General features: G+C 44.3%; 1 protein-coding gene and 1 long non-coding RNA gene across 5 annotated transcripts in view; one reads left to right on the top strand and one right to left on the bottom strand.

Moving 5' to 3' along the window:
• Nucleotides 1–1,993, bottom strand: part of LOC140911273 (uncharacterized) — a 33,334-nt gene extending 31,341 nt beyond the window's left edge. The window contains exon 1 of one of the 3 annotated variants that reach the window (XR_012158877.1): nt 1,126–1,993. This is a non-coding gene — a long non-coding RNA (uncharacterized lncRNA). The remainder of the gene's footprint in view (nt 1–1,125) is intronic. The other 2 variants (XR_012158879.1, XR_012158878.1) reach the window with 2 other exon arrangements.
• Nucleotides 1,301–25,220, top strand: SNX18 (sorting nexin 18). Of its 2 annotated transcripts, none has more exons than XM_073343925.1 (2): nt 1,301–3,421; nt 4,412–5,337. In XM_073343925.1, exons 1-2 carry the CDS (start codon nt 1,858–1,860, stop codon nt 4,459–4,461), a joined length of 1,614 nt encoding a protein of 537 aa, XP_073200026.1. In that variant the 5' UTR covers nt 1,301–1,857; the 3' UTR covers nt 4,462–5,337. The 2 variants fall into 2 exon arrangements, with proteins under 2 accessions (XP_073200026.1, XP_073200025.1); XM_073343924.1 differs by lacking the exon at nt 4,412–5,337 and adding an exon at nt 21,960–25,220 and having other exon boundaries at nt 1,317–3,421.
• The last annotated feature ends 523 nt before the right edge of the window (nt 25,221–25,743 follow it).

Here is a 25,743-nt window from a genome sequence, read left to right on the forward strand (position 1 = left end):
AGAAATCATATTTTTAAAAATCTTGTTTACCTTTATTTATAACACCCTAGATTGTTACAATTGGAAGAATTTAAAAAATATAAAATACCTGTTCAGCCATTTATGCTGGTTGTGTATTTTCAGTGATTCACGCAACATAAAATTAAAACTAGAGCAGGCAGTTTAACTTCTGGTTCTCATGCCCTAAAGCCCTGCTCCTGTGATGAGCCATGAGCTGGTGGACCCATGAGTTCAGCAGAGTCTGACTGATGGCCCAAATTGTTTGTGACCTGATTACCTGAAAGATTGTCTCTCTCTCCACAAGACATAGTGGGAGAGTTGAAATCAGCAGACCGGCTCCAGCTAGAACCTCACTGAAATGTTTCAGAGTGACAGCCGTGTTAGTCTGTATTCGCAAAAAGAAAAGGAGTACTTGTGGCACCTTAGAGACTAACCAAATAAATTGGTTAGTCTCTAAGGTGCCACAAGTACTCCTTTTCTTTTCACTGAAATGTGTTATTTTCTCATTGGGCCCAACAGAGCCTGGATTTGTTAATCTTCCAGATATGCTGCAAAACAAATCCTTTATTCTTTCTTTTTGCAAGCTACTATGGAGGGAGGAGGCAAAAGATTGCAAGGACAACATAATCTTGATTTTTTATGATCACATGAACCATTTTTCCCCATGAAAGAAAAATAACATAAGGTGATGTCAATGAAGAACAACTGAACATCCCTTCACTTTCTGGTGCATTGAAAGTCACATTTCAGAGTAACAGCCGTGCTAGTCTGTATTTGCAAAAAGAAAAGGAGTACTTGTGGCACCGTAGAGACTAACCAATTTATTTGAGCATGAGCTTTCGTGAGCTACAGCTTATGCTCAAATAAATTGGCTAGTCTCTAAGGTGCCACAAGTCCTCCTTTGCTTTTTGAAAGTCACATTGGATCACTCTGAAAGACAAGACAGCAATGAAGTGCACCCTATCGCAATACATGCCCCATATCGACAGTAATTTTGAGGTGGTCAGTTTCACGAACTTTTTGTTTTTAGGAACTCCTCAATCCTGCATTATTTGTTCATAAAAAAGGGGTTCTACTGTCTGGCGGGTATAGATGGCAGCAGGCGGTGGCTGTGGTATTACATACGTTTGTGGAGTGTAGCTGAAGAAAGAGAGGCCCGGCGTGCAGGATGCGAGCTGTATTTTTGTCATTTCGTATACTGATGAAACAAACGAGTCAATAGACAAACGCAGGCGCCGCAGGCCTGTGAGACCCGAACGCTTGTCCCGCTGTCAATGGCTGGAAATGCGCGTGTCGCTGCCGGGTTTGGCGAGCCGGGGCTGCCCCGGCATCCCTCCCCATCCTAGCGACCGGGGCGGCCGTCCCCTCCGCCCGCAGCGGCCCCCTCGCCGCCGCCCGGCCGGACACCAGGGGGCAGGCGGCGAAGGGAAGCGGCCCATCGATGGGGGCGGCCGCTCTGCGTTCGGCTCCTCGGCCCTGCCTCTCGGCTCTGGATTAGCTAGCGAAACTGGTTACGTGGGAGAGTCCCCGGCCCGGCCCCCCTGCTCCCCCCGCTGGGGTGAAGCGGGGTTTCGGAGCCGCCGCAGCCGCGCTGCAAGGCTCCGCGGGCGGGCGGCTTCCAGCTGGGCACCGAGCGGGCGGCAGACGCGGCTGTGAGCGCAGCCCGGGCGCCCCGCAGCGCCAGCCGCCCGCCCCCACCGCCGGGGGCAGCAGCGGGAGCCGGGGCAGCAGCAGCAGGGGCGGCCCCGGGCGCGAGGAGGAGCGGGAGGCGGCGGCGCCGCCGCCGCAGGCAGCACGGGGAAGCGGCCGGGCTGCCCGGGAGGGGAGGGCTGGCTCCGGCCCCTGCCCGGCGGGGCCATGGCGCTGCGGGCCCGGGCGCTCTATGACTTCAGGTCGGAGAACCCGGGCGAGATCTCGCTGCGAGAGCACGAGGTGCTGAGTCTCTGCAGCGAGCAGGACATCGAGGGCTGGCTCGAGGGGGTCAACAGCCAGGGCGACCGCGGCCTCTTCCCGGCCTCTTACGTGCAGGTGATCCGGGCTCCGGCCGCGGAGCCGCCCGCCCCCGCCGGCGGGGCCCGCTACGCCAACCTGCCCCCCGGCGGCTTCGAGCCCCTGGTGCCCCCGGCTGCCTTCAACCCCCCGGTCCAGCAGCTCCCCCCTCCGGCGGCGGCCGAGCCCTTCCCGCTGCCGCCCGCCTTCCCGCCGGCGCCCTACAGCGGCTCCTACCAGCCCAGCCAGGGCAGCGACGACGACTGGGACGATGACTGGGACGACACCTCCACGGTGGCGGACGAGCCGGGCGTGCTGGGCAGCTCCTACCCGGACTACGAGGCGGCGGGGGGCGGCGGCCCCACCTCGGCCCGGTACCGCCTCTCCACCCGCTCGGACCTCTCGCTGGCCTCCCGCAACAGCCAGCAGCCCGGCCACCCCCACCACCACCCCGGCGGCGGGGCCAAGAGCTCGGCCACCGTGAGCCGCAACCTCAACCGCTTCTCCACCTTCGTGAAGTCGGGCGGGGAGGCCTTCGTGCTGGGCGAGGCTTCCGGCTTCGTGAAGGACGGGGACAAGCTGTGCGTGGTGCTGGGCCCCTGGGGGCCCGAGTGGCAGGAGAACCCCTACCCCTTCCAGTGCTCCATCGAGGACCCCACCAAGCAGACCAAGTTCAAGGGCATGAAGAGCTACATTGCCTACAAGCTGGTACCCAGCCACACGGGGCAGCAGGTGCACCGCCGCTACAAGCACTTCGACTGGCTCTACGGGCGCCTGGCCGAGAAGTTCCCTGTCATCTCTGTGCCCCACCTGCCCGAGAAGCAGGCCACGGGCCGCTTCGAGGAGGACTTTATCTCCAAGCGTCGCAAGGGCCTGGCTTGGTGGATGGACCACATGTGCAGCCACCCAGTGCTGGCTCAGTGCGATGCCTTCCGGCACTTCCTCACCTGCCCCAGCACCGACGAGAAGGCCTGGAAGCAGGGCAAGCGGAAGGCCGAGAGGGACGAGATGGTGGGTGCCAACTTCTTCCTGACCATCAGCGTCCCCACCGGCCCTGCCGCTGCCCTGGATCTACAGGAGGTGGAGAGCCGGGTGGATGGATTCAAGAGCTTCACCAAGAAGATGGATGAGAGCACCATGCAGCTCACCCACACCGCCAATGAGTTTGCCCGTAAGCAGGTCACTGGTTTCAAGAAGGAGTACCAGAAAGTGGGGCACTCCTTCAAGGGCCTCAGCCAGGCCTTCGAGCTGGACCAGCAGGCCTTTTCTGCCAACCTCAACCAAGCCCTTGCCTTCACCGGGGAAGCCTATGACACCATTGGGGAATTCTTTGCAGAGCAGCCCCGACAGGACCTTGACCCTGTGATGGATTTGTTAGCACTATATCAGGGGCATCTAGCCAACTTCCCAGACATCATCCATGTCCAGAAAGGTAATATCCCTGTGTCTATCTTTAATATGCCATTCAATCTCTATCTCTCTGTGGTCAGATGTAGGAACCAGGAACTCCCGAGTGCTAATCCTAGCTCAGTCAGTGTCAGTGGTTTTCAGTTAAAGCCTGCTGCATTTACTCAGGCAGACCTGTCACTGAGCTTAAATGCAATAATACAAAAGTTTCATTCCATACCACAGGCCCAGACTTTAGTGGGAATTCTGCCTGGCTAAAAGCCACAGGTCTGGGCCCTAAGCCAGTCATCTTCATCTATAAAATGGGAATTAATACCTGCCTATACTACGGATATGTTGAAGATCATTCAGTTTGTTTATAAAACATCCTGCAGATGAAGTGGTGTAAAAGCATCTATTAATATAATTAATATCTTAAAATAGTCTAACTGCTTTTTAAATATTTAATCTGAAGTTACCTGAGAACATAATACAGTTATAATTCCTTTCACCGCAACCTTTCAAGGCACTTTACAAACAGTATTTACAAGAAACCATTTAGAAATATTCCCATTTTCAAATGGTGAAACTGAGCCACAGACCAAGAATGACTTGCGTGAGGTGTCACAGCATAACCTTGTATTATGTGCACTTTACAGTGCAAGGTTTTGAATTAGATATTGAAAGCAGCTGGTGTCTTGTCTGTTATGGCTGGACACTTAGGCCTGGTCTACACCTAAAACTCTAGGTCAACGTAGATACATCATTCAGAGGTGTGAACAATTCCCGCACCTCCCACCCCCATAGACAGCACTGTCAGTCTAGTTACCGCCTCTTCAGTGGGTGGATTTACTACAGTGATGGAAAAACCCCTTTGATGGCTGTAGTAGATGTCTAAACTACGATGTTGCTGTAGCTATGGAGCTGTAGCAATTGTTGTGTAGACATAGCCTAAGGATCTACTTTGGTGAGTGTAATAGTTTGCTGCAGTGTTCTAAGTTAAAATTTCGTATTCTTCCTCTTGCTGTCTCAGCAGGTTCTGTTCACTGTTGTCCTCCTAGCTACCACCTTTACCCTGAGATGTAACAGTATTTCTGACTGTTGTTTGTAAGACGCTGGGATTCATTGGTGGGAAAGAAACTATCCTTCAATAGAAGGCGTGGCCAAACCGGGCTCTGTTGAAGTTGAATTGTGGCTTGTGGAGCGCCCCCACCCTTCACCATTCTCTGCCTACCACATCGGGGGAGCTTCTGTCCTGTGGTGGGGGTAGGGGCTTAATCAGGAGCAGGGAGCCCAGGCAGGGGCACCTCATAGGGCAAAAGCCTCAACCCTAGCAAGCATGTCCTATGGCTCTCGAACTTCTGAAAATTATCATATGTGGCTCGGAGGGTCAGTAAGTTTGGTCACCCCTACTGTAAAAGAAGTGTGTAACTTGTAACATTTTTCACATACATAAAACTTTGTTATGTTATGCTTATTTAGATAACCTTAACTTTACAGTACAGACCTGATAGGTCAGTTCCTAATGTATTCTAATCACTAATGCATTCTGTACAGTAAGATGCAGGGCATGAATTTCCACCCACAATGGTAGAAAAGTTCTTCTATTTTGCCCCTAATGACATGCCTTCAAGTTTTTGCTTTCTAGAACACCACCTCAGATCAAAGGCAAAGGAGTTTGATTTGAAAGAGATAGGTATTTATAAAGTCCATGTTGGAATCACCGATTTCTGGTAAAATCTGAGGAGCCAGAGTTCACAGGTATCACTGTAATACACTTCCAGCTTTGGTACAAGGGCAATTTTTGTTATGTATCTTTTATGACTCATCTAAATCAGATTTGTTTCACTGTAAAATTTTGGAGAGTGACAACATTATTTCAAGAAAGAGAGGAGGAAATTTATGCTAATCTTTTTGTTTTGGAAAATTCCCCTTGTTGGCATTACCCTCTGATTAACTTACACCAGCGGTTCTTAAACTGTGGGTCGGGACTCCAAAGTGGTTCGCGACCTCTTTTGAATGGGGTCGCCAGGGCTGGCTTAGACTTGCTGGGGCCCAGGACCGTAGCCAAAGCCCGAGGGCTTCAGCCTGGGTGGCGGGGCTCAGGTTACAGGCCCCCTGCCTCTGGGGCAGAAGCCCTTGAGTTTCAGTTTTGGCCCCCCCACCTGGGGCAGCGGGGATCAGGCAGGCTCAGGTTTCGGTCCCCCCTCCTGGGGTTGTGAAGTACTTTTTTGTTTTCAGAAGGGGGTCCTGGTGCAATGAAGTCTGAGAACCCCTGGCTGACACCAAATGTTTTAAAGTCAAAAAGGTGCTTGAGCTGGTAAAGTGCGTTTGTTTTGGGAATGGAGAATTTTAAAGTTAAGAATTCTATAACTAACTTAAAGGAATACCATCAATATGATTTTTTAAAATCAGCTAAATATGTCATCAGTTCTCCAGTAGAACACTGTTTAAGTAGTATGTACGGCAGCTTTCCTTTTTTTTTTTTTTTTAAAAATAGAGGGGTTTTTTGCTGTGTTAGTGGTTTTTTGGGAGGCTCATGGGGCAAGGTCCAAAGGCAACACATTAGTGATCTCCAATCTTTTTACGCCCTAGATTACTTGTTGAATTTAAGGGCAACCCAGGCTCTACCCTACCCGTTCCCCAAAGCGCCGCCCTGCTCACTCCATCCCCCCGTCTCTGTCGCTCGCTCTCCTCCACTCTCATTCGTGTTAACCGGGCTGGGCAGGGGGTTGGAGCTCGGGAGTGGGTGCTGGCTCTGGGCTGGGGCTGAGGGGTTCGCATTGTAGGAGGGGGCTCCAGGCTGGGCCTGGGGCAGGGGGTTGGTGTGCAGGAGAGGGTGAGGGGTGCAAACTCTGGGAGGGTGTTTGAGAGCAGGAGGGTGCACCTAGGGCATGCTGGCCACTTCTGGGAGCGGTGTGGGTAAATTCACCCTCTTGTTGAACTTGGGGAAGTTCAAGCAAATGAGCTTCTACCAGAATATTGCATATGGGTGACCATAAACAAGGCCCTCATTCTGCAGTCAGAGCCACAGAGGAGCTCTGTGATGTCTACATAGATCCAGTTGTAGGGTTGGGGACTATAACTGGTTACTAAGTAAATGAACTGGAAAATAAAAAGGGAGATTTTTTTCTCCAGTCTTTTTGCTCTGATAATCTTGGGTTGTTTATAGCAAGGTGTAACTTTTTAATTACAAAGTGTAATTTTAGATTAAGGTGATTTTTTTTGGTTTTGTTTTAAGGCTGACAGTGGCCCTTTAAAGTCATAATCAGTGAAATAAAGAAAGCTGCCAGTATTAAAGAAGATCCTGGGGCCGGTTTTGTTCAACATCTTTATTAATGATCTGGATGATGGGGTGGATTGCACCCTCAGCAAGTTCGCAGATGACATTAAGGTGGGGGGAGAGGTAGATACACTAGAGGATAGGGTCCAGAGTGACCTAGACAAATTGGATGATTGGGCCAAAAGAAATCTGATGAGGTTCAACAAGGACAAGTGCAGAGTCCTGCACTTAGGATGGAAGAATCCCATGCACCTCTACAGGCTGGGGACTGACTGGCCAAGCAGCAGTTCTGCAGAAAAGGACCCAGGGATTACAGTGGATGAGAAGCTGGATACGAGTCAACAGTGTGCTCTTGTTGCCAAGAAGGCTAATGGCATATTGGGCTGCATTAGTAGGAGCATAGCCAGCAGATCGAGGGAAGTGATTATTACCTTCTATTTGGCACTGCTGAGGCCACATCTGGAGTATTGCATCCAGTTTTGGGCCCCCCACTACAGAAAGGATGTGGACAAATTGGAGAGTGTCCAGTGGAGGGCAACGAAAATGATCTGGGGGCTGGGGCACATGACTTACGAGGAGAGGCTGAGGGAAGTGGGCTTGTTTAGTCTGCAGAAGAGAAGAGTGGGGGGGATTTATTGGCGGCCTTCAACTACCTGAAGGGGTTTCCAAAGAGGATGGAGCTCAGCTATTCTCAGTGGTGGCAGATGACAGAAGAAGGAGCAATGGTCTCAAGCTGCAGTGGGGGAGGTCTAGGTTCGATATTAGGAAACACTGTTTCACTAGGAGGGTGGTGAAACACTGGAATGGGTTACCTAGGGAGGTGGTGGAATCTCCATCCGTAGAGGTTTTTAAGGCCCAGCTTGACAAAGCCCTGGCTGGGATGATTTAGTTGGTGTTGGTCATGCTTTGAGCAGGGGGTTGAACTAGATGACCTCCTGAGGTCTCTTCCAACCCTAATCTTCTGTGATTCTATGATAAGGGGCTATGACACCCTGCCTACTTCAACAAAATCATAGGTGTTTATGGCAGAGCTATTGGATTGGCTGAAAAACATAAAGTGTCTTTCTGTGTTTAGTCTTCTGCCTTAAGCAACATGCTACACATTTTGCAATAAACCCCGAAAAGACTACCCAGTTGACATCCTAGAAGAGTGGGCAGGATTCATAAAGATGGGCTTATTACTTCTATAATCTAGTCTCCACATAATTCAAAATGCATCACTCAAGTGGGGTGGAAAACTCATTACCCTGTTCTCCCCCTCCACAGTCTCCGAAAACAATCCTGACAAAGAGCAAAAACTGGGGTCTGCTGTACTTGACACACACCTGAGCAGGCTCTCCACCCTTTTGTTATTTGCTCGATAGACAGCTGCACACTGAAGTTTAGGGGCCAAGGCTTAGTGTAAGAACTCCTCTCACTGCTCCCTCTTCACATGATCGGGTGAAGATGTGGGGAAATACACAAGCTGGCTCATAAGTGTTCATATGGTGCAGAAATAAGTGCATGGTACAAACAGGTGTCGTGTTTGAACACTTTTCAGTTGTCCTTTTGCACCACACAGCCTGAAGCCTAAGCTCTGAAAGAAAGCCTCTCTATAACCAGCCTCCCAAGTGGTCCCCTGAGAAGCTGCAGCACTCAGAGCTGTAGTGGAGAGCAGTCATAGTGAGGGAAACTAAGGCCCTGTCTACACTAGCACTTATTTCGGCAAAACTTATGTCATTCAGGGATGTGAAAAAAATACCTCCCCGAGCAACATAGTTTCGCCAGCATAAGTGGTAGCATGCACAATGCTGTGTTGAAGGGAGAGCTCTCCTGTTGGCATAGACTGGCTACACAAGCGGTCTTACAATGGCGTATCTGCATCGGTACAGCTGTGCTGCTGTAAGCTCGTTAGGGTAGACGTGGTCTAAAAAGAGCAAGAATACTAAGGTGTGCTTCCTGTGCACCTTCCTTCATCTAATCATCTGAGGGGGATCTCAGTCTTTTTTGTCGACCAGCTCCAGGGATTTCTCAACAGCCATTCCTATGCAGGGCACACCTAGTCTTCCTCCTGAGGGCAGCAACAGAGCCAAATAGTGACAGGCAAATGGTAGGGGTCAAACAGGTGGCATGAGACATGTCCCTCTCCTCCCCCAGACCTCTGCAGGGAGCAGTACAATTAAAAGATGTAGCAAAGCAGGTACCACCTGTATCAAGTCACTGCTATTGACTGTAGCATGATCTGCTGCTGCTGCCTTCACCAGTCCACCCTGATCTGATGACCTTCAGTAAATTTCTGAGGAAACCAGCATTCAAGATGGAGACACTCACCATTGTAGCCATCAATAAAAGCAAAATTTACTATAGATCGTCCATAGATTTGAAGGGAGCGTATCTGCACATCCCTATTATTCTATCTCTCAGAAAATTCCTTTGGTGCCATCCATAGGTGAAGCATTTTCAGTAGAAGTAGCTGTCTTTTGAGTTAGAGCATTTACAAAAGTGCTGGTAGATTTAGTGGCATCACTCTGACAGGAAGGGAGCTATGTCTATCCCTTCTTGTAGGACCTGGCTGTTTGTATTATCATAGCATCTAGGAGTCCCAATCATAGACTGACACCCCATTGGGTTAGGCACTGTACAAAACCGAACAAAAAGACCGTCTCTGCCCTCAAGCCTTTACAGTCTAAGTAGCGATCAGCTCTTTCCAGAGGGAAAAAAAACCCAGTAACACACTTGCCATTTCAGACCCTGGAAGAACGTAGATTTTTCATAGCTAGGGCCCTACCAAATTCAGCATCTATTCTGGTAAATTTCACAGCTATAGGATTTGAAAATTAGTCCGTTTCATGTTTTCAGAGGTTTACAACTGAAATTTCATGGTGGTGTAACGGGGGGGGGGGGGGGGTCATGACCCAAAAGCTAGTTTTAGGGAGGGGGATCGCAAAGCTGTTGTATCGGGATTGCCACCCTCACTTTTGTGCTGCCTTTAGAACTTCCTGCAAGTAAGTAGGAGGTTCCCTGAGATGGAGAGGTGTCTGATCTCCCCTGTGCTGCTGGGAGTGCTCCAGCTGGGGACTCCTAGCTGCTAGTCCCGCCCGTGCTGGGGAGGGAGAGAAGTAGCAGCTAGGAATTCCTATCTGGGGTGCTCCCAGAAACATGGGGGAGGTCAGATATACCTCCATGAATCTCCTGCGGCTTCAGGAAGCTCTGGGGCTGCTGCCCAGTTGTGGAACTTCCTGCAGCTGGGGGAAGTACCCGGAGGTGGGTCTGACCTCCCCCAGAGAGTGGCTGTGCAGGGAAAGAATAAGTCCCATCCCTCCACAGCCCGGAGACTAGCAGCTGGAGCCCAGGAGCCCCAGGCTGAGGTACCTCCAGCCCTGCACTTCTGCCTCTCCTCCACTAGCTAGATTTCACGGGGGAGGGCTTGTTTCCTGGTCCATGACACGTTTTTCACAGCTGACTTTGGTAGGGCCCTAATCATGGCCAATTGATCATGAAAAAAGCCAGTCAATGCCAGTATAATCAGTCATGTACTGTGGTTTCATAGACACTGTCAAACACAAAGTCCTCATGTCACAAGAGACATGAGAAGCTAAGAACTATATACTGGAATTTGAGACCATCAGTGTGTTCAAGTGCTGCCTCAGGATTACAAACTCGTATACGGATACTGTATGGCAGATTATGCATAAACTGGAGACATTCTGCAAGACATAGTGGCTTATATTTTCAAGAGTGATTAGTGGGTTTGGTTGCCTAATTTGAGACCACTTAGAGTCTGATTTTCAGAGGGTGGGTGCTGAACATTGCTGAAGTTCAGGCCCATTTAAGGTGTCTCAAGTTGTGTACTCAAACTGAAGCACCCAAAATCCTTAGTCATTTCTGAAAATGTAGGTCATTGTCTGAAATGGTGTCAAAGACAAAATCTCACACTGTATACAGGCCCTTGAAAAGGCAGCCAATCTTAGAACTGGACACTTACGCAATGCCAACGTAGTGGGGTGTGGTACATGCTTCAAGGGAAACTCAGTACAGGGAATGTGAGTATAAAAGGAAAATAAAAACAGCATCAACTAACTGGAGCTTTTGTTATGCCATTAGCACACTGCCATCTAAAATGTGGCCTAGTGCAGTGCTACTCAAAGTGGTGGTCCGCGGACCGGTGCTGGTCTGTGAGCCATCGGCTGCCGGTCTGCGCGCACATTGGGAAAAAAAATTGCCAGTCCCCCACATCAGATAGCTTGAGAAGCACTGGCCTAGTGGATATAGCACTGGACTAGAACTCGGGAGACCTGGATTCTGTTTCCGGCTCTGCTACTGGCCTGCTGGGTGCTTGACACTTGGGCAAGTCACTTTGCCTCTTTATGCTTCAGTTTCCCCATCTGAAAAATGGGATGATGATACTGCTCTCCGTTGTAAAGTGCTTTGAGAGCTGCCGATAAACGCTATGTAAGGACTAAGTTATTGTATGATGATATTATGACAGATGCCAGTCCAGGCATATTGCATATAAAGTCAATAGTACTACTTGTGAGTAAAATGTAAGCATGTGCTTAAATGCAGGACAAGGACCTTTGCTGAAAATGACACGTAGGTCTAGCATATCTTAGGATAGTATATACATTTATTTTAAAATTACTGAAGTTGAACTTTGAATGAAACTGCAAAGCAAACCAATCTAGCTTGTTACACACGGTTGTTGCACAGCAGTTTATTTTCCCCCTTTTGTAGGTGGAGGTAAAATGTTCAATAGGCTGATATTTCTCTAGAGTTCCTTTCATTTATCTTGCTATCCTGCTCTCACTTGCAGTCATCATAGCTGATTTGAGGTACTTGTTTAGCCTTATACTGCACCTTAGAGTAATTAAACATTCTTACTGGCGATGGTACTTGTCAAATGTGGTATATTTACCTTTGTGGACTTCGAAATATTTCTTCTCTAATTAGCTGTTTCCATTGATAATGTACATTGTCAAGTGTACTTTTAATAAAAATGAGACCTAGTGGCAGAAGGGAGATCAGTCATCACAAGGTAATCAGTGATACTAAATATATCTGCAGAGGTCTCTTAAATCTGTCTTTAATACTTACATCACAGTCACACCAAAGGACCACAGTTGTGATTCAGAGTCCATTGTATTATGGGCTATAAAGACACTGCCCTGGCCCCAAAGAGTTTACATCCTAAGAAGACATGTGACATTTGAAGAGTGGGAGTGTGGGAAAGACGGGATTACAATTACATATGTACAATTTTTATTTATATTAGGTATTTTAAAAATAGACTGTCCTTTAACACATCTGCTCTCTACATCATTAACTGGCTACATATAAACTGAATTAATGTAACCATTAAATCTAGAAAAAAAAATAGAAACCATAGAACTTTTAAACTCCTTCGTCATCACCTTTTATTATTTGCATGGTATCCAAATTGGATCTAGGCGCGACGCTGATTTTACTAACCTTTTGCACTGAAGAATGTGTATCAGTTTCCTATGAACATCACACCAGCCTGCTGCGACTGGAAGTGCACCCAATGTAAGCAATCCCCTACCTAATCTGATCATTCAGTAATGAATCAAAACGCTATGCTAATTTAAATGGTCAGTACATTAGCCCTTTCAGTTTATGAGTCTGAATTTTTGAGTGTAACTATTTTCTTCCAATATCATTGTGAGCAGTGGATGAACAAGCAGGCATCAAAAAGAAAGAAGTCACACTTCTTAACGATTATGTCACTGCAGACTCTATGATGTCAGTATGCTGAATTGGGCCCCCAGTCTTGCAGACATTTACATATGTGAGTAACTTTTCCCACAAAAGCCTTTGCAGTGTCTGGGGCCTAACACTGTAAGAGTTATTTTTCCAACAAGAGGACGGGGGGTTTAAAAAACAAACAGCAAATTAAGTATCCTCATGCAGGACCAAGTTTTTGAGATGGGTGGTTATTTATTTATTTATTTATTTTTTAAACCAGTGTCTGCCAGATATTTTGCAAGCAATTGTAACTTTCTTAAAACTGCACTTTGAAGTGCAGGCCACATTCCTTTGGTGAAAGATAGAACTCCTCTTATATTTTCCACCTTCATGGAGAAAAGCATCATCTTCAGTTTAGTAAGTCTGGGTCTATATATTTTGTTGGCTAGATCTGAAGAGGTAAGTCACTTTTTTCACTCTGTGGTGTTGAAGACAACTTGCTTCCTTCTCTTTGGGTATGTGTACACTGCAGCTAGATGCCTGTGGCTGGCCTGTGCTAGCTGACTCGGGCTGTTTGTTTGTGGCATAGATGTCTGTATGGTGGGAGGGTCTTAGAGCCCAGGCTACAGCGCAAGCCCAAACAGCTACACTGCAGCTAACCAGCCCCTTAGACCAAGCCCCACGAGCCCAAGTCAGCTGGCATGGGCCAGCCCTGGGTGTCTTAACTGCAATGTAGACAAACCCTTTGATACCAAAGCCTGATTCTAGGTTAGAGTAGTAACTGGTTCCTTCTTAGTAACTGTGCTGTCAGTTTTTCATTATGACATCTTTGCTGTATATTCAACACTGAAGGCTGAGAGAGATTTTCTGTTTTTAACTTAAGGCAAAAAAACCTATTAAGCATTTTCTGTCATATAATAACCTAGTTAATGTACAGAATATGCAAGATGTTCATTTACTATGAGCAAATTTCTCTAATCTGTGCTAATGACATTAAGCAAATAGTCTGTCAACAGTGAAATCCCTTGTACCACTTCATACCTTCATTTTGAAGTGCAAGAGGGGAGTATTCCTTTTTTTTTTTTAAATTCCATTTTAAGAAACTAAATGGGAACCGTAAAAGGCTCTTTGATGATATTTAGCTTCCACTGCACTGTCTGAGGGATCTCAAAGTACTGTACAGATGTTAATGAATGTGAATCCTCACAGTAGCCGTGTGAATGGCTAATAATCCCCTTTTAATATGGGGAAGCTGACTACAGTGGAGGCTAAAACTTGATTATGGTAAACCATGTACAGTATCCCAAAGCACTGAGCAGCGTGAGGCACAACATGAAATTGACATAATTCTTGATGGTTTTACTGCTGTTGGAGTACTGCACTGGTGCAGTGAAACTGTCTAGAATTAGAGAGACAAGGTGGGTGTGGTAATCTTATTGGATTGGTGAAAGACAAGCTTTCAAGCCACACCTAGCCCTTCTTCAGATCACAAGAGCTCTGTGTAACTCAGAAGCTTGTCTGTTTCTCCAACAGAAATTGGTCCAGTAAAAGATAGACAAAGTGGGTGAAGTACTCTCCAATATCCTGGGACTAACAGAGTTACAACAGCACTGCAAACATTGTCTAGAATTGGATTAGTTTTGGGCTCTGTTGGTTGGCAAACCTGTGTAACAGAGGAACTGGAGCTCTCTGTAGACTCAGGAAGAAAACAATGCTTGGATTTATTGGTCTGTTTCAGTGTGCTTTTTTTGCAACTGTAAGGACTAGAATTATTATGTCTGTATAATGTCTTCACTTTTTCAGTAATTGCTTGATTTGGACCTTATGCTCACCAAGGAAGCTGTGCACTTTCCAGTGGAGAAGGGATTTTAAATCCTTTACGATGAACAATGGACTGTGAATTTGGGGTGGATATCATGGCTGCTGTTACTGAGGAAACTTAATATGCAGATTCAGGTAGCTCTTCTGCAAAGAATGAGCAGGCAGTTTAAGGTTAATTTGCTCTCAGCCTTTGCTGAGAGGTCGCTTCTGCTCTCAGATTCTTCTAGTGATTGGAATGAATACCTTACATAAAAAAACCCACTCAGTTGTCCCTCAGAGTGAAAGGTAAATCAAACTTCATGTATGCATTCATGGGCTACCAAGTGTTTGTCTTTTCAGAACGCTAGGCCAGGCATTGCAGTAAAATAGTCTGAGGGTTTGGATCCCTCATAAGAAAAAAATGAGCCTGTTTCAAATTTCATTTTTCATTTTTGCAGGCTTGTATATAATACTGTAAACATGATATGGTAAGTGAATGGATATCTATGTTCTCCCTACATGGTTGAAATGGCCTTATTTTAAATGGCTTGTTATAATATAAGGAAGGCAAGGGAAAGAAGAGATTAGAGTTCAAGGTTACCACTTTAAAAGCACACTATTCTGTATTCAAAGAGGAATCCGGGAAGCCTACTGGTAGCCCTGCAGATTTAAAATAAGGGTCAGTTTGATGTCAGCAAAAAGTTATATTATTTTACTCTAATAAATAATCCTCCAAGTTGTCTTGCATAGTTTACTTATTAGATAGGGATAAGGGATCATTACACAGACCTTTTTCTTTTCACAAGATTTCATAGTTGTAACCACTGACAGATATTCTTTGTTAAATTTAGAGTTTCTTCAAAGACCATCATGTTTTCTGACTCTCATTTAGTTTGCTTTTGAGAGAGCAGTATTTCTGAGGAACCTTTGTACTTCTCCACAGACTCATCAGGGAGGATTTCCTATTGAAACTCATTGGCTGGTGGACTTCTCAAAGGAAGCATTCAAGAATGTAGTATTCCTTGTTTTTGCCATACTTTTCACTGGTACAAAGGCCAGAACATTCAAACTCCCCTGATTTTTCCCAGCTCTGTTATTCTGTGACCACTGCCTTTTTCCTAGTCACTCAAAATGTGTCCATTGATTGTTTGAAGTTGATGTATTATCTTATTCAGAAAAGAGCACTGAGTGAGTGATTGGTTGGTCCTCTTCTCAAGTTGCCTGGCTTGGATGCCACACTGATAGTTTCTTTAGGAACAGCTAAGATATCACTTGTGACAGTGCTGTTCTCCATAGGCCTTGTTAGTGAAAGATCTGTGGTCTTGCATGAGAGGCAAAACATGCAACACTCAACTATTGTTTCTTTTCCTCACTTACTTTTTTCTCTGATTCCAGTTTAAAAAAAAATGGTATTGCATAAAATAGCAATAGTGGTACCATAATGCGGAGGATGATATTCCTATAGCCCTTTCCTTGTTGGAACTCTGCCCCTACTTCTCATGTTACATACCTTTTATACAGTTGTTTTGAAAGGAATCTCTAATTTGAAGAGTAAAGTAAGGACTTCACTTGATTGATAAAGATCTGATATTTGCTGAAAACAAACAGGGTTACAATAAGCAAGCTGACCAGTTTTAATTTATCACTTATCTCTGGCTCATGTTGAAATAGATCTTGTTCAAATTATCTGTCTTTATCTGTATTAGCAGAATCACAACTCAGATGCCAGTATAAGACAGAAATATTATGGTCAGAGGACCTTAGTGTGTGACCTGGTCAGTTCTTACGACCAGAGTTTGGTGGGAAAGTTTAGGAATACCAGCTGTTGGTGATTTGATAGTCGGTACACTTTCCTTTAAGTTGGTAGTGAACCAAAGATCCATCATGCTCTCCGAAGATATTCATTGATGCTTCAAGTGCTATCTTTCGGAGGATATGTATACCCACTCACTTACCGTTTATCCCATGATCCTGAACAGTTTGTATTGTTGTTGTATGCTGTTAATGCATTATCGTTTTACGTTACAGGTGACTGTTTCAGTGGTGAATGATACAGTCTCTGTATAGCTTGTGCACCCAACGGCATTTCTAATGTGATAAGGACCCTCCATGTAAAAGGAAAAATACTTATTTTTGTCCTGATGTGAACAGTGTTCACAAAGGTTTTCTTTGTTTTGAGAATTATATTGTCTCTTCCTCTTCTGCTCACAGCCACAGACGTTTGCACTGCAAGCCCTTTTACTGTCTCATTCCACTTTCTTTTGCTGTCTCAGAGCTTCTATATGGACCAGATGTTGCGACTTTTTGTTATATGTTTCACAGCTGGAAGCATTTATTTCTGGAAGGAATTTTAAATTGTCAGTCTTCTTGGCTGCTAGTAACATAATTATAAATCTTCCTTATTAAATCCTGTTATTATCATTGCATTCTCTAGTCTCCTCTTACATTACAATAAAACATCAGAATATGAGGTTTTGTTACTGGAACCTCTGGTCCTTAAGCCTCTAAGGCAGGGGTCTCAAACATGCGGCCTGCAGGCCATGCTACGGCCCGCCAAGCCCCCCGCCCCCCAGAGTTATTTCCTGCTGCCGCCAAGCTCCCTTCACCCGCTTCGCCCCTCCCCCACAGTGCTCCTCTGTCTACTTCCAGGTTCTTCCCGCTGCCAAACAGCTGTTAGCGCTTTCCAGGGGGGAGGAGCGGGGAGCCGCGCACTCAGGGGAGGAGGTGGAGAAGAGGCGGGGCAGGGGCAGAGATTTGGGGAAGGGTTTGGAATAGGGGCAGGAAGGGGGTGGAGACTTTGGGGAAGGGGTTAGAAAGGGGGCAGGGAAGGGGTGGGACGAGGTGGGACAGGAGCGGGACCTCATGGAAGGGGTGGAGTGGGGGCGAGGGTGGGGGCTTTTGCATCTTTATATGTAAAGGTGTCAGTGATGCGGCCCTCGGGCCAATGTACTTATCCTCATGTGGCCCTCGTGGTGATTTTAGTTTGAGATCCCTGCTCTACCGAGTATCCATTGAGCATCCAACTATTTAGCACTGGACCTTGGATTGAGGATTACAAAAAATATCATTTGCATCTTTCCATCATTTTTCCCCTCCTTTTTTCAGTTCAGTGATGCAGTTTTTTCTAGTGCTTTTGATCTATGCCTTCTTTGCTATTTGAGGGATGATCCTAATCACCTAGAACTTGAATTCGAAGCTGAATAACAAAAGCTCAGTTCACTGAACTAGAGGCTTTAGACGCATGAGCAAGTTTTTATAGATTTGTAATAGTTGGAAGTAGAAAAAATATTTTGGTCATCTAGTCCATCTCTCCTGCTAATAATCCTATACTTTGGATCAATGGTACTTTACATAGAAATGAAATGGATTGCATATTCTATTACACATACAAATATACATTAAAAGAATGTTATGGTTGTAAAATTAAGCACTCAAAAATTAGGAAATGCCAAAATTAATATCTGCACAGGCATCAATTTGCACAATTTTAAATCAGCCCCATTGTAATGTCCCTCTTGCTAATATACTAATACTGCTATGATATTGTACTGCTATGGATATATTTCATATTATTCTCTATGCCATACCTTAAGGATCCTAACATCTTGATTCTTTCCCCCTCTCCCTGTACACTAAGCAGAAGTCTTCATGTCCTGATACACCTTAGCTCAATGACTTCTTCCAGACCTTTTTTTTTTTTTTTAAAAGGTGTGTTGCAGCCCTGCTGGATTGCTAAGTGTGCCTGATGATGATCTTTGCTTTGCCATCAGCCCCAAATGTGGCTATATATCAGTGTTATAGGCCCCAATCAGTTCTGCAGTTTCATCTGCATGAGTGGACCATCGCATCCTTGTGCAAAGCCTCGTTGTAATCAGTTAGGCTCTTCTCAGGCTCATGGGTCCACCTCTGTGGATCCAAATGGGGCTATAGTGAAGTTTTTGAGATCCCTTGGGCTGAAATGTGCTACATAATTGCAAGGTATTATTATTGAGAATGCAAAAGCAAATCGATTTTTGTTAGGATGAATTTCACTAAGCTCAGTTTTAACAAATTACAAAATTATGTTATAGGGTGAATGTCAGTTTGCTTTATGCTTAATGCTGTTCAAAAATAAATAGAACCTTTGGTTTTGGTAATCAAATAGAGATCAGACTGGCTTTTTTCCCGTTTATTCTTTTTAGGTTAGTTGAAGGCTAATTGCTTTCTTAGTATATTACTCTAAATCCATGAATTTTTAAAAAGCAAGCAAGTTTGTGTGTAGGGATATGCACTCATTACATATATTGCTGACCCAGGGCTATAATCTGTTCTAGATGTTAATGGAGAATTCTGTTCCTGCATGAATCCTGCTGCATTAGGTCAACAATATCAATTATGCTAAAATTTTTACTTAGGTTCCTTTTAACTGGGAATTGGTCCTGCTTCGAGCAGGGGGTTGGACTAGATGACCTTCTGGGGTCCCTTCCAACCCTGATATTCTATGATTCTATGATTTTCCTAATTGTATTTTGTTTTTAATAATCAATAGGACTTTAAAACTCTTTACACTTGTAATATTTTCTGGTTTATGTGTTAACTATAGATCTAGAGAAATTGTATTAATGTGGAATGGTTTGAGGAGAGTATATGCTATACAGTGAGTTTTAAAAAACTACAATACTTATGGCTCTTGGTGTGTAAGGTTTAAAATCAAATTGGAAGATAATTATTTGGATATTATGTCTCTCACATAACAATATTTCTCACATTGCAACTCTAGTATGATCAGATTTCATTAAACAATTCCATCTGGCTTCTTTTTGCACAAGCCCCAAATTACATTTTTTTCCCCCCACTGAAAAAATTGTCCTTGCTTGCAAAGAACGCTAAAATCAATGAAGATTTAGGAGTATATTCTACCTGACTCTTGGAAGGGGACAGCCTATAGGCATAGGCGTGTGCTCCATAGCTTGCTGTGCCTCACATACAAGGCGTTTGGTTTAGTTTTCTAGGTGGACCAGGGTAGAGTGGATATGATTTGTGGGCCAATACCTACCTCTTCATTGGTATGCATTGTCTGTGTGAACGGCTGGAGCTCGGAAGTTGTAGGAGTTGGTGCAGAGCAGCCGTAGTACTACTTCTGGTATAACTGTGTTGCGTATGGTGTGGAATTTTCACACTCCTGAGCAACGTAATTCTACTGATGTAGGTCTGCAGTGTAGATCATATCCAAGTATGTCCAGTGGACGTTTTCCAGTTCCAGGAACAGTATCTGGAATCTGTTTTTATTGATAGTTAGCCTGAACTGGTTCAGTGTACCTTGTCCTGTATTCACCTGGGTGAGGGAGAAAGATATTAATAACAAGTTTCAGAGTAGCAGCCCTGTTAGTCTGTATCCGCAAAAAGAAAAGGAGGACTTGGGGCACCTTGGAGACTAACCAATTTATTTGAGCATAAGCTTTCGTGAGCTACAGCTCAAAGCTTATGCTCAAATAAATTTGTTAGTCTCTAAGGTGCCACAAGTATTCCTTTTCTTTTTAAAGATATTAATATCTACTTCTGTATTTCTTAGCTGTTGAAGGGCTATATTGCAATAAACTTTTCAGGTTCTTTGTGTGTTAAGTATTTAACTCCACTATACAGAACATAAGAGCTGAATGGTATATTTGAACACTGACTTCTGTATGCTCAAGACTATTCTAACAGCATTCTTGTGGTCTTAAGATTCATGTGTCTAGTGTCTTGCAATATTTTGTTTTCCCCACTGTTAATGGAGGTGTTCTCTATCTTTCTCTAAAAAGTATACTGACTGATTTTTAAGATATTGAAATATAAATACAGTATTTATAGCCGCTCTGGCTTTGATAGGGCACAGAACCCAACTTCAGCAAAGTAAAATCTTAGAGCCTTTATAAAAAAAAAACATGGCTTATTTTTAGCTACTTTCTTCATTATCTGTCAATCCAGTCAGAAAAAGCTGCTTCCCATAATTAGAGGGCAACTCTGTATTGGTAAAATCCGATGACTACGGCTACTTATGGTATGTCTACACTACATTGGCTACAGCAGCAGAGCTATGGCACTGCAGCTGTACTGCTGTAGCACCAAAGTGTAGACACTTCCTGTATTGACAGAAGGGGTTTTTCCATTGCTGTATTTAATCTACCTCTCTGAGAGGGGATAGATAGGTCAACAGAAGCATTCTTCCATCTACCTATCTGCATCTGCAGTGGGGGCTAGGTCAACCTAACTATGCTGCACAGGGCACAAAATTTATCCCAGCCCTGAGTAATGTAGCTATGTTGATCTAATTTTTCATTGTAGGCTAGTCTTTAGATATAGATCTCAAAGGCCCTGCTCCTACTGCAGGGATTACTAAAACTGTGGGTATGACATCTCTACAACTGATTTTTTGGAATCTCTCCTTCACCTTCTATAGCAGTGGTTTTCAAACTTTTTTTCTGGAAACCCAGTTGAAGAAAATTATTGATGCCTGCGACCCAACGGAGCTGGGGATGAGGGGTTCGGAGTGTGGGAGGGGCTCAGGGCTGGGGCAGAGGGTTTGGGTGAGGGCTGTGACGTGAGGCCGGGAATGAGGGGTTCAGGGTGTGGGAGGGGGCTCTGGGCTGGGGCAGGGGGTCGGGATGCGGGAGGGGGTCAGGGCTCTGAGTGCAGGCTCTGGGCTGGGGCCAGGGATGAAGGGTTTGGGGTGCAGGAGGGGGGTTTGGGAGGGGCTGGGGCAGGGGATTGGGGTGCAGGCTCTGTGGTGGGGCCAGGGATGAGGGGTTTGGGATGTAGGAAGGGGCTCCAGGTTTTGGGGGGGTCTCAGTGCTGGGGCAGGGGATTGGGGCATGGGAGGGGGTCAGGGCTCTGGGCTGAGAGTAAAGGGTTTAGGGTGCAGGAAGGGGTTATGGGTTTTGGGGGGCTAAGTACTGGGGCAGGGGGTTGGGGTGCAGGGTCAGGGCGCGGGGTTACCTCGGGTGGCTCCGAGTCAGCAGCACAGTGGGGGTGCTAAGGCAGGCTTTCTGCCTGTCCTGGCACCACGGACGGCACTGTGCCTTGGAAGCGGCCAGCAGCAGGTCCAGCTCCTAGGCGGAGGTACACAAGCGGCTCCGCGTGGCTCTCGCCCGCAAGCACCGCCCAAACCAATGAATGGGGGTTCAGATCCGGTGGTCAAGGTGGGGGCTGTGCACAGAGCCCCGTGGCCCCCCTGCCTAGGAGTCAGACCTGCTGCTGGATGCTTCTGGGGCGCAGTGCGGTGTCAGAACAAGCAGGGACTAGCCAGCCTTAGCCGGGCAGCATCACCAATGGGACTTTTAAGGGCCCGGTTGGTGGTGCTGACCAGAGCCACCGTGACCCAGTGCCTTCCAGTACTGGGTCATGGAATGTGTCATGACCCTTAGTTTGAAAACCACTGTTCTATAGTATAATAGTTCGGTTTCAGTGATCTCTTTCACGAATTTGTTTAAATGTATTATACCTTTGTCACTGACATCAGTTCCTCTTTTCTTTAGTTAAACTTTTGTAAGAAAGCACTGATAACAGTTTGTCTACATATTTTTGAGAGAGAGAATATATGGCACAATATTACTGTGTATCTTTACAACTAATGAGTTTTAAGTTATCCTAAATACAAGTTTCTAGAGGTGAGAAATGCCTGAGAGGTAGGTAATAGCTACACTGCAGATTTAAGTACACAGCTGCCGTTGTGTAACAGAGAGTGAGTGAGAGAGAAAGGACTTTTTGTATGCCCAAGAATTTGAATATATTGGTGAAGTACAGTAGCTAAATCTATAGACACTCTATTTAGTTCAATATTCCTTTTTTGTTCTTTGTACAGGAGCCCTTACCAAAGTCAAGGAGAGTAAGCGGCATGTGGAAGAAGGGAAGATGGAGGTCCAGAAGGCTGATGGTATTCAAGATCGCTGTAACATTATTTCTTTTGCTACCTTGGCAGAAATTCATCATTTCCACCAAATTCGAGTGAGGGACTTTAAGTCACAAATGCAACATTTCTTAAAACAGCAAATACTTTTTTTCCAAAAAGTGACGCAAAAGTTAGAAGAAGCTCTTCACAAGTATGACAGTGTTTAATCTCCTAACTTTGAATTGTGGACTGTTCAGAGTATGAGAGTGATTTAAGCAGCAGAGTAACAATCGCTGTTATGGAGGAACAGTTGCCAACTATTGGTGGTACAAGAATGGTTTTGTGTTCATCTGGAGTCCCAGCTGAATCTCTAATTAAGTAAGAAGGAAATGGTTAATATGGCTATGTAATAGAAACAGTACCACACATTGTAACTAAGTTATACTGTTTATGCCTACACTACCATTGTAACTTTTTTGAAATAATGATTATACTATTGCCTTATTGCTTTTTGAAGTATGGTATTTTAGTGCATACTTTGTAGACCTCAAAACCGTTTGGGTCTTTAAGGAAGCTGGCTAGATAAAAGCCTGCTTCAGATGCCTTTTTATTCTCCTAGATTTGGATTTCCTAAAGTCAACCAATTCTCTGTTTACAAACTCCTACTAGAGCAGCTATGCAACTTTGTGCCTTTAGACTTTTGATTTTTCCTTTTCTAGTAAGCCACATTTTTATGACTGAATGAAGGGTTGGTGCCTGTGACAGGAATGGATTATGAAATCTCATATTGACTGAAATAATCAGCTGCCACCATCTAATTGGCACAGCAAGTATTGCCCTGTGACAAATGTTGGCTGAAAAAGCAGGATTTAAAATCAATTCACACTTTCTTGTAATAAATAGTCTTCATTTTCAATTCTATTTGCCAGAACCTTAAACATACAAGTGAAGAGTACAGCACCACTGTATTCCCTTTCTTACCATGATTAGATAGTGAGGGGTTTTATGTTAGAATACATTATTGTGAGTAGACACTTGGAGAACTAATCTAATAGAAGCAGAGGATTGAAATGTATCAAGGGACTGTGTATACAGGCTAAGTGACTAGCACTTGTTTGTGTACTTGATAGCTGGTGATGATTTGCTCATTGTTTCAGTGTAAATTCAAATACAGACCTATGTGGTCAATTGAGACTCCACTGTGATTCACTGGTTTACGAAGTCACAAATTTGCAGGGATGTTCAATGGTATAAATGGTTTGAAAGCAGTCTTGGCTGAACTGACTAGGAAACAGGAAGCATTTCTTATATTTATAACACCCATTTAGCAATTATACAGAAAAGTAAGACCATAGTTTAGTTAAGGATTTTTGCAAAGTTGAGAGTGTGTGTGTGTGTATATACACACAAACACGGTCTCAAAACAATAGTTATCTGATCTAAACCAAGAAAATCAGTCTAAACTTTATCCTTAACCTACCAGTTCACTTTCTGAAGGTCACTACGAGAAAGTTTTTCCTTTATCTTGTCTCCTTACTATAAACAAAAACCAAGAAACTTGAATTTAATTTACACACACACACACACACACACAAACACACAGCTCAATCCAAACAAAAGCCAGGAAACTAGGCAGTCAGGGGATATCGTTCAGATGGAGTACAAAATATTAACCACCCGTATCTTAGAAATCCAGCAGTTATCTGACTGGATCATGCCAACTTTTATAGGTTAAAAACCCCACTGCTGTTAGATGGAGAAACAAAAAATAAAAAAGCAAGCAGCCACATTTTCACAAGATCTATTGCAAAATGCTTTTGGATTGCCCTGCACTGATGGTTAACAAAAAGTTATTTCAGGAAGAACTTTGCTGATGTAGTGATACTGATAAACAAAGAAAAAAAATCACTGTTAGCTAAAATAAAAGGACAACCAATAAGGAAATAAACTGTTTACAAGCTTCTAAGAGAACTGCAAGCAATGTTGAGGACATAAAAAGTATTTGACGTGGTCATAATGCTGACTCACCATCCTTAACCTTCCTCATAGTACCTCATTGTCAGGGTAGTGATCTCTGAACAATAGCTGATCTTATTCCCAGATATGGTTTACTACGTACTTAAGACAGTGGTGGGTTAGGTTTGGAGTTTCAGCCTGTGCTTGGTTAAGCCAGATGCTGTTTTAATAAATATCTATGTGGTAATTATATGAGGCTGTAATCAAATTCATTCCGCTTGAGCAGTTAAAAAACTTTTCAGAAAATTACCTTGGTCCAGTCAAAGATTTTAGGAACTTAACAGTACTGAAATGTTCATATCCAAGAGAAAATGAAGCTGTTATACTATATACAGTACAACATTATCAGAATGGTACAGTTTCCACAAATAAACTGTCATGCCCTTCCTCTCATTCTCTCATTGTTAGTTTTGTTATGTTTTTTGGAAGGGGCACATTTTAAAATTTGACACTATAAATAAGACTGAACTGAACCCTGGATCTGAATCTCTTCAGACTTTGGAAAGATTCAAATCCAGGTCAAAACTTTGTGGTTTTGGCCCATTTTTGTGATAAACCTTTTGTAACTTTTTAGTTAGTTGGTCTTAGGTGAGAAAAAAGGTTGCTTGACTATCTTGGTTGACTAAACTCAGTGACAAGCCTTTTTTTTTTTTTTTGGTTAAGTATCCTTACATTGGAAAAAGGGAAACAAGAATACACTTAATTTTTACTTCTTATCATGAGGAGTCCAAACTCAGTTTAATTTAAAATACCCTCTTAGTGAAGAAGTATCACAGTGAATAACTGCAATGAATCTCTGAACACTGAAGGATGTGGTCCAAGGCCCAAATGTACTCAAGCTGGATCTATATTCTTTGGTAGGGGCCCTGGATTCTGTGCACTCTGGTGCAGCAAACTGGAAATCTTGCAGCAGCTTTTTAAAACGAAATAATGAAATTAAATATGGAATAGAACAAACAAGGACAGGAGCCTCTGTTTAATGTTAAATTACAGTTGTTTTACAGTGTCTCTGCATTTTCAGTTTTTGAGGTGTCAGATATTTTTATCAACAATACCTAACTATTGTAGAATTTTATGGTGGGGGTTTGGCAGCTAGATAGGGGACAAATAGGACTTTTGGCTTCTATGAAGGTGTTGGGGGCAATGTGGGATTGTGGATAAGTGTGAGTGCTATGTATCCGTTCAAAAATTACTAACAATGAAATGTTGAACACTGTTGCCATTTTAATTGTCATCCTCAGGAGTTAACAACCTGTTAAAACAAGTTGGGCAATTTGAATTTCAGGGATGCTTGCAAATTCAAGACAACCTCTTCAGTTTATATTCTCTGCACATTTTTAGGTTTCTTTACAACCTTTAGGGTCATACAGGACAATGTGTTTGACAGACTTAGGAGTTTTGCACACTCCAGCCTGCAGAGACCCGTAGGAAAGCACTCAATGACAATACTTCAGATAAGTATTTAAACCTAGAGGAATGAAGCATGAAAGAAGAATGAGTAAACTTTGCAGCTTCTCAGGCCACTAAATAAAAGATACTCAAGAGGGGTTCAGTCCATAGCTACTCCTGGATTTCTGGTACAGTAGAAGCATTTCAGAAAACATTGCCAAAACTGAAGTATTACATATAAAACTGAATTATTTTTAAACTGTTAAATACATTGAAAATATATAAATCCTTTTTTTGTAGGCGTTGCTGACATAGCCTGACTTTCTAGTCTAAGACTGTGTTTGCAATAGCT

The sequence above is a fragment of the Lepidochelys kempii genome, chromosome 5 (assembly GCF_965140265.1).
Source record: "Lepidochelys kempii isolate rLepKem1 chromosome 5, rLepKem1.hap2, whole genome shotgun sequence".
Taxonomy (NCBI): domain Eukaryota; kingdom Metazoa; phylum Chordata; order Testudines; family Cheloniidae; genus Lepidochelys; species Lepidochelys kempii.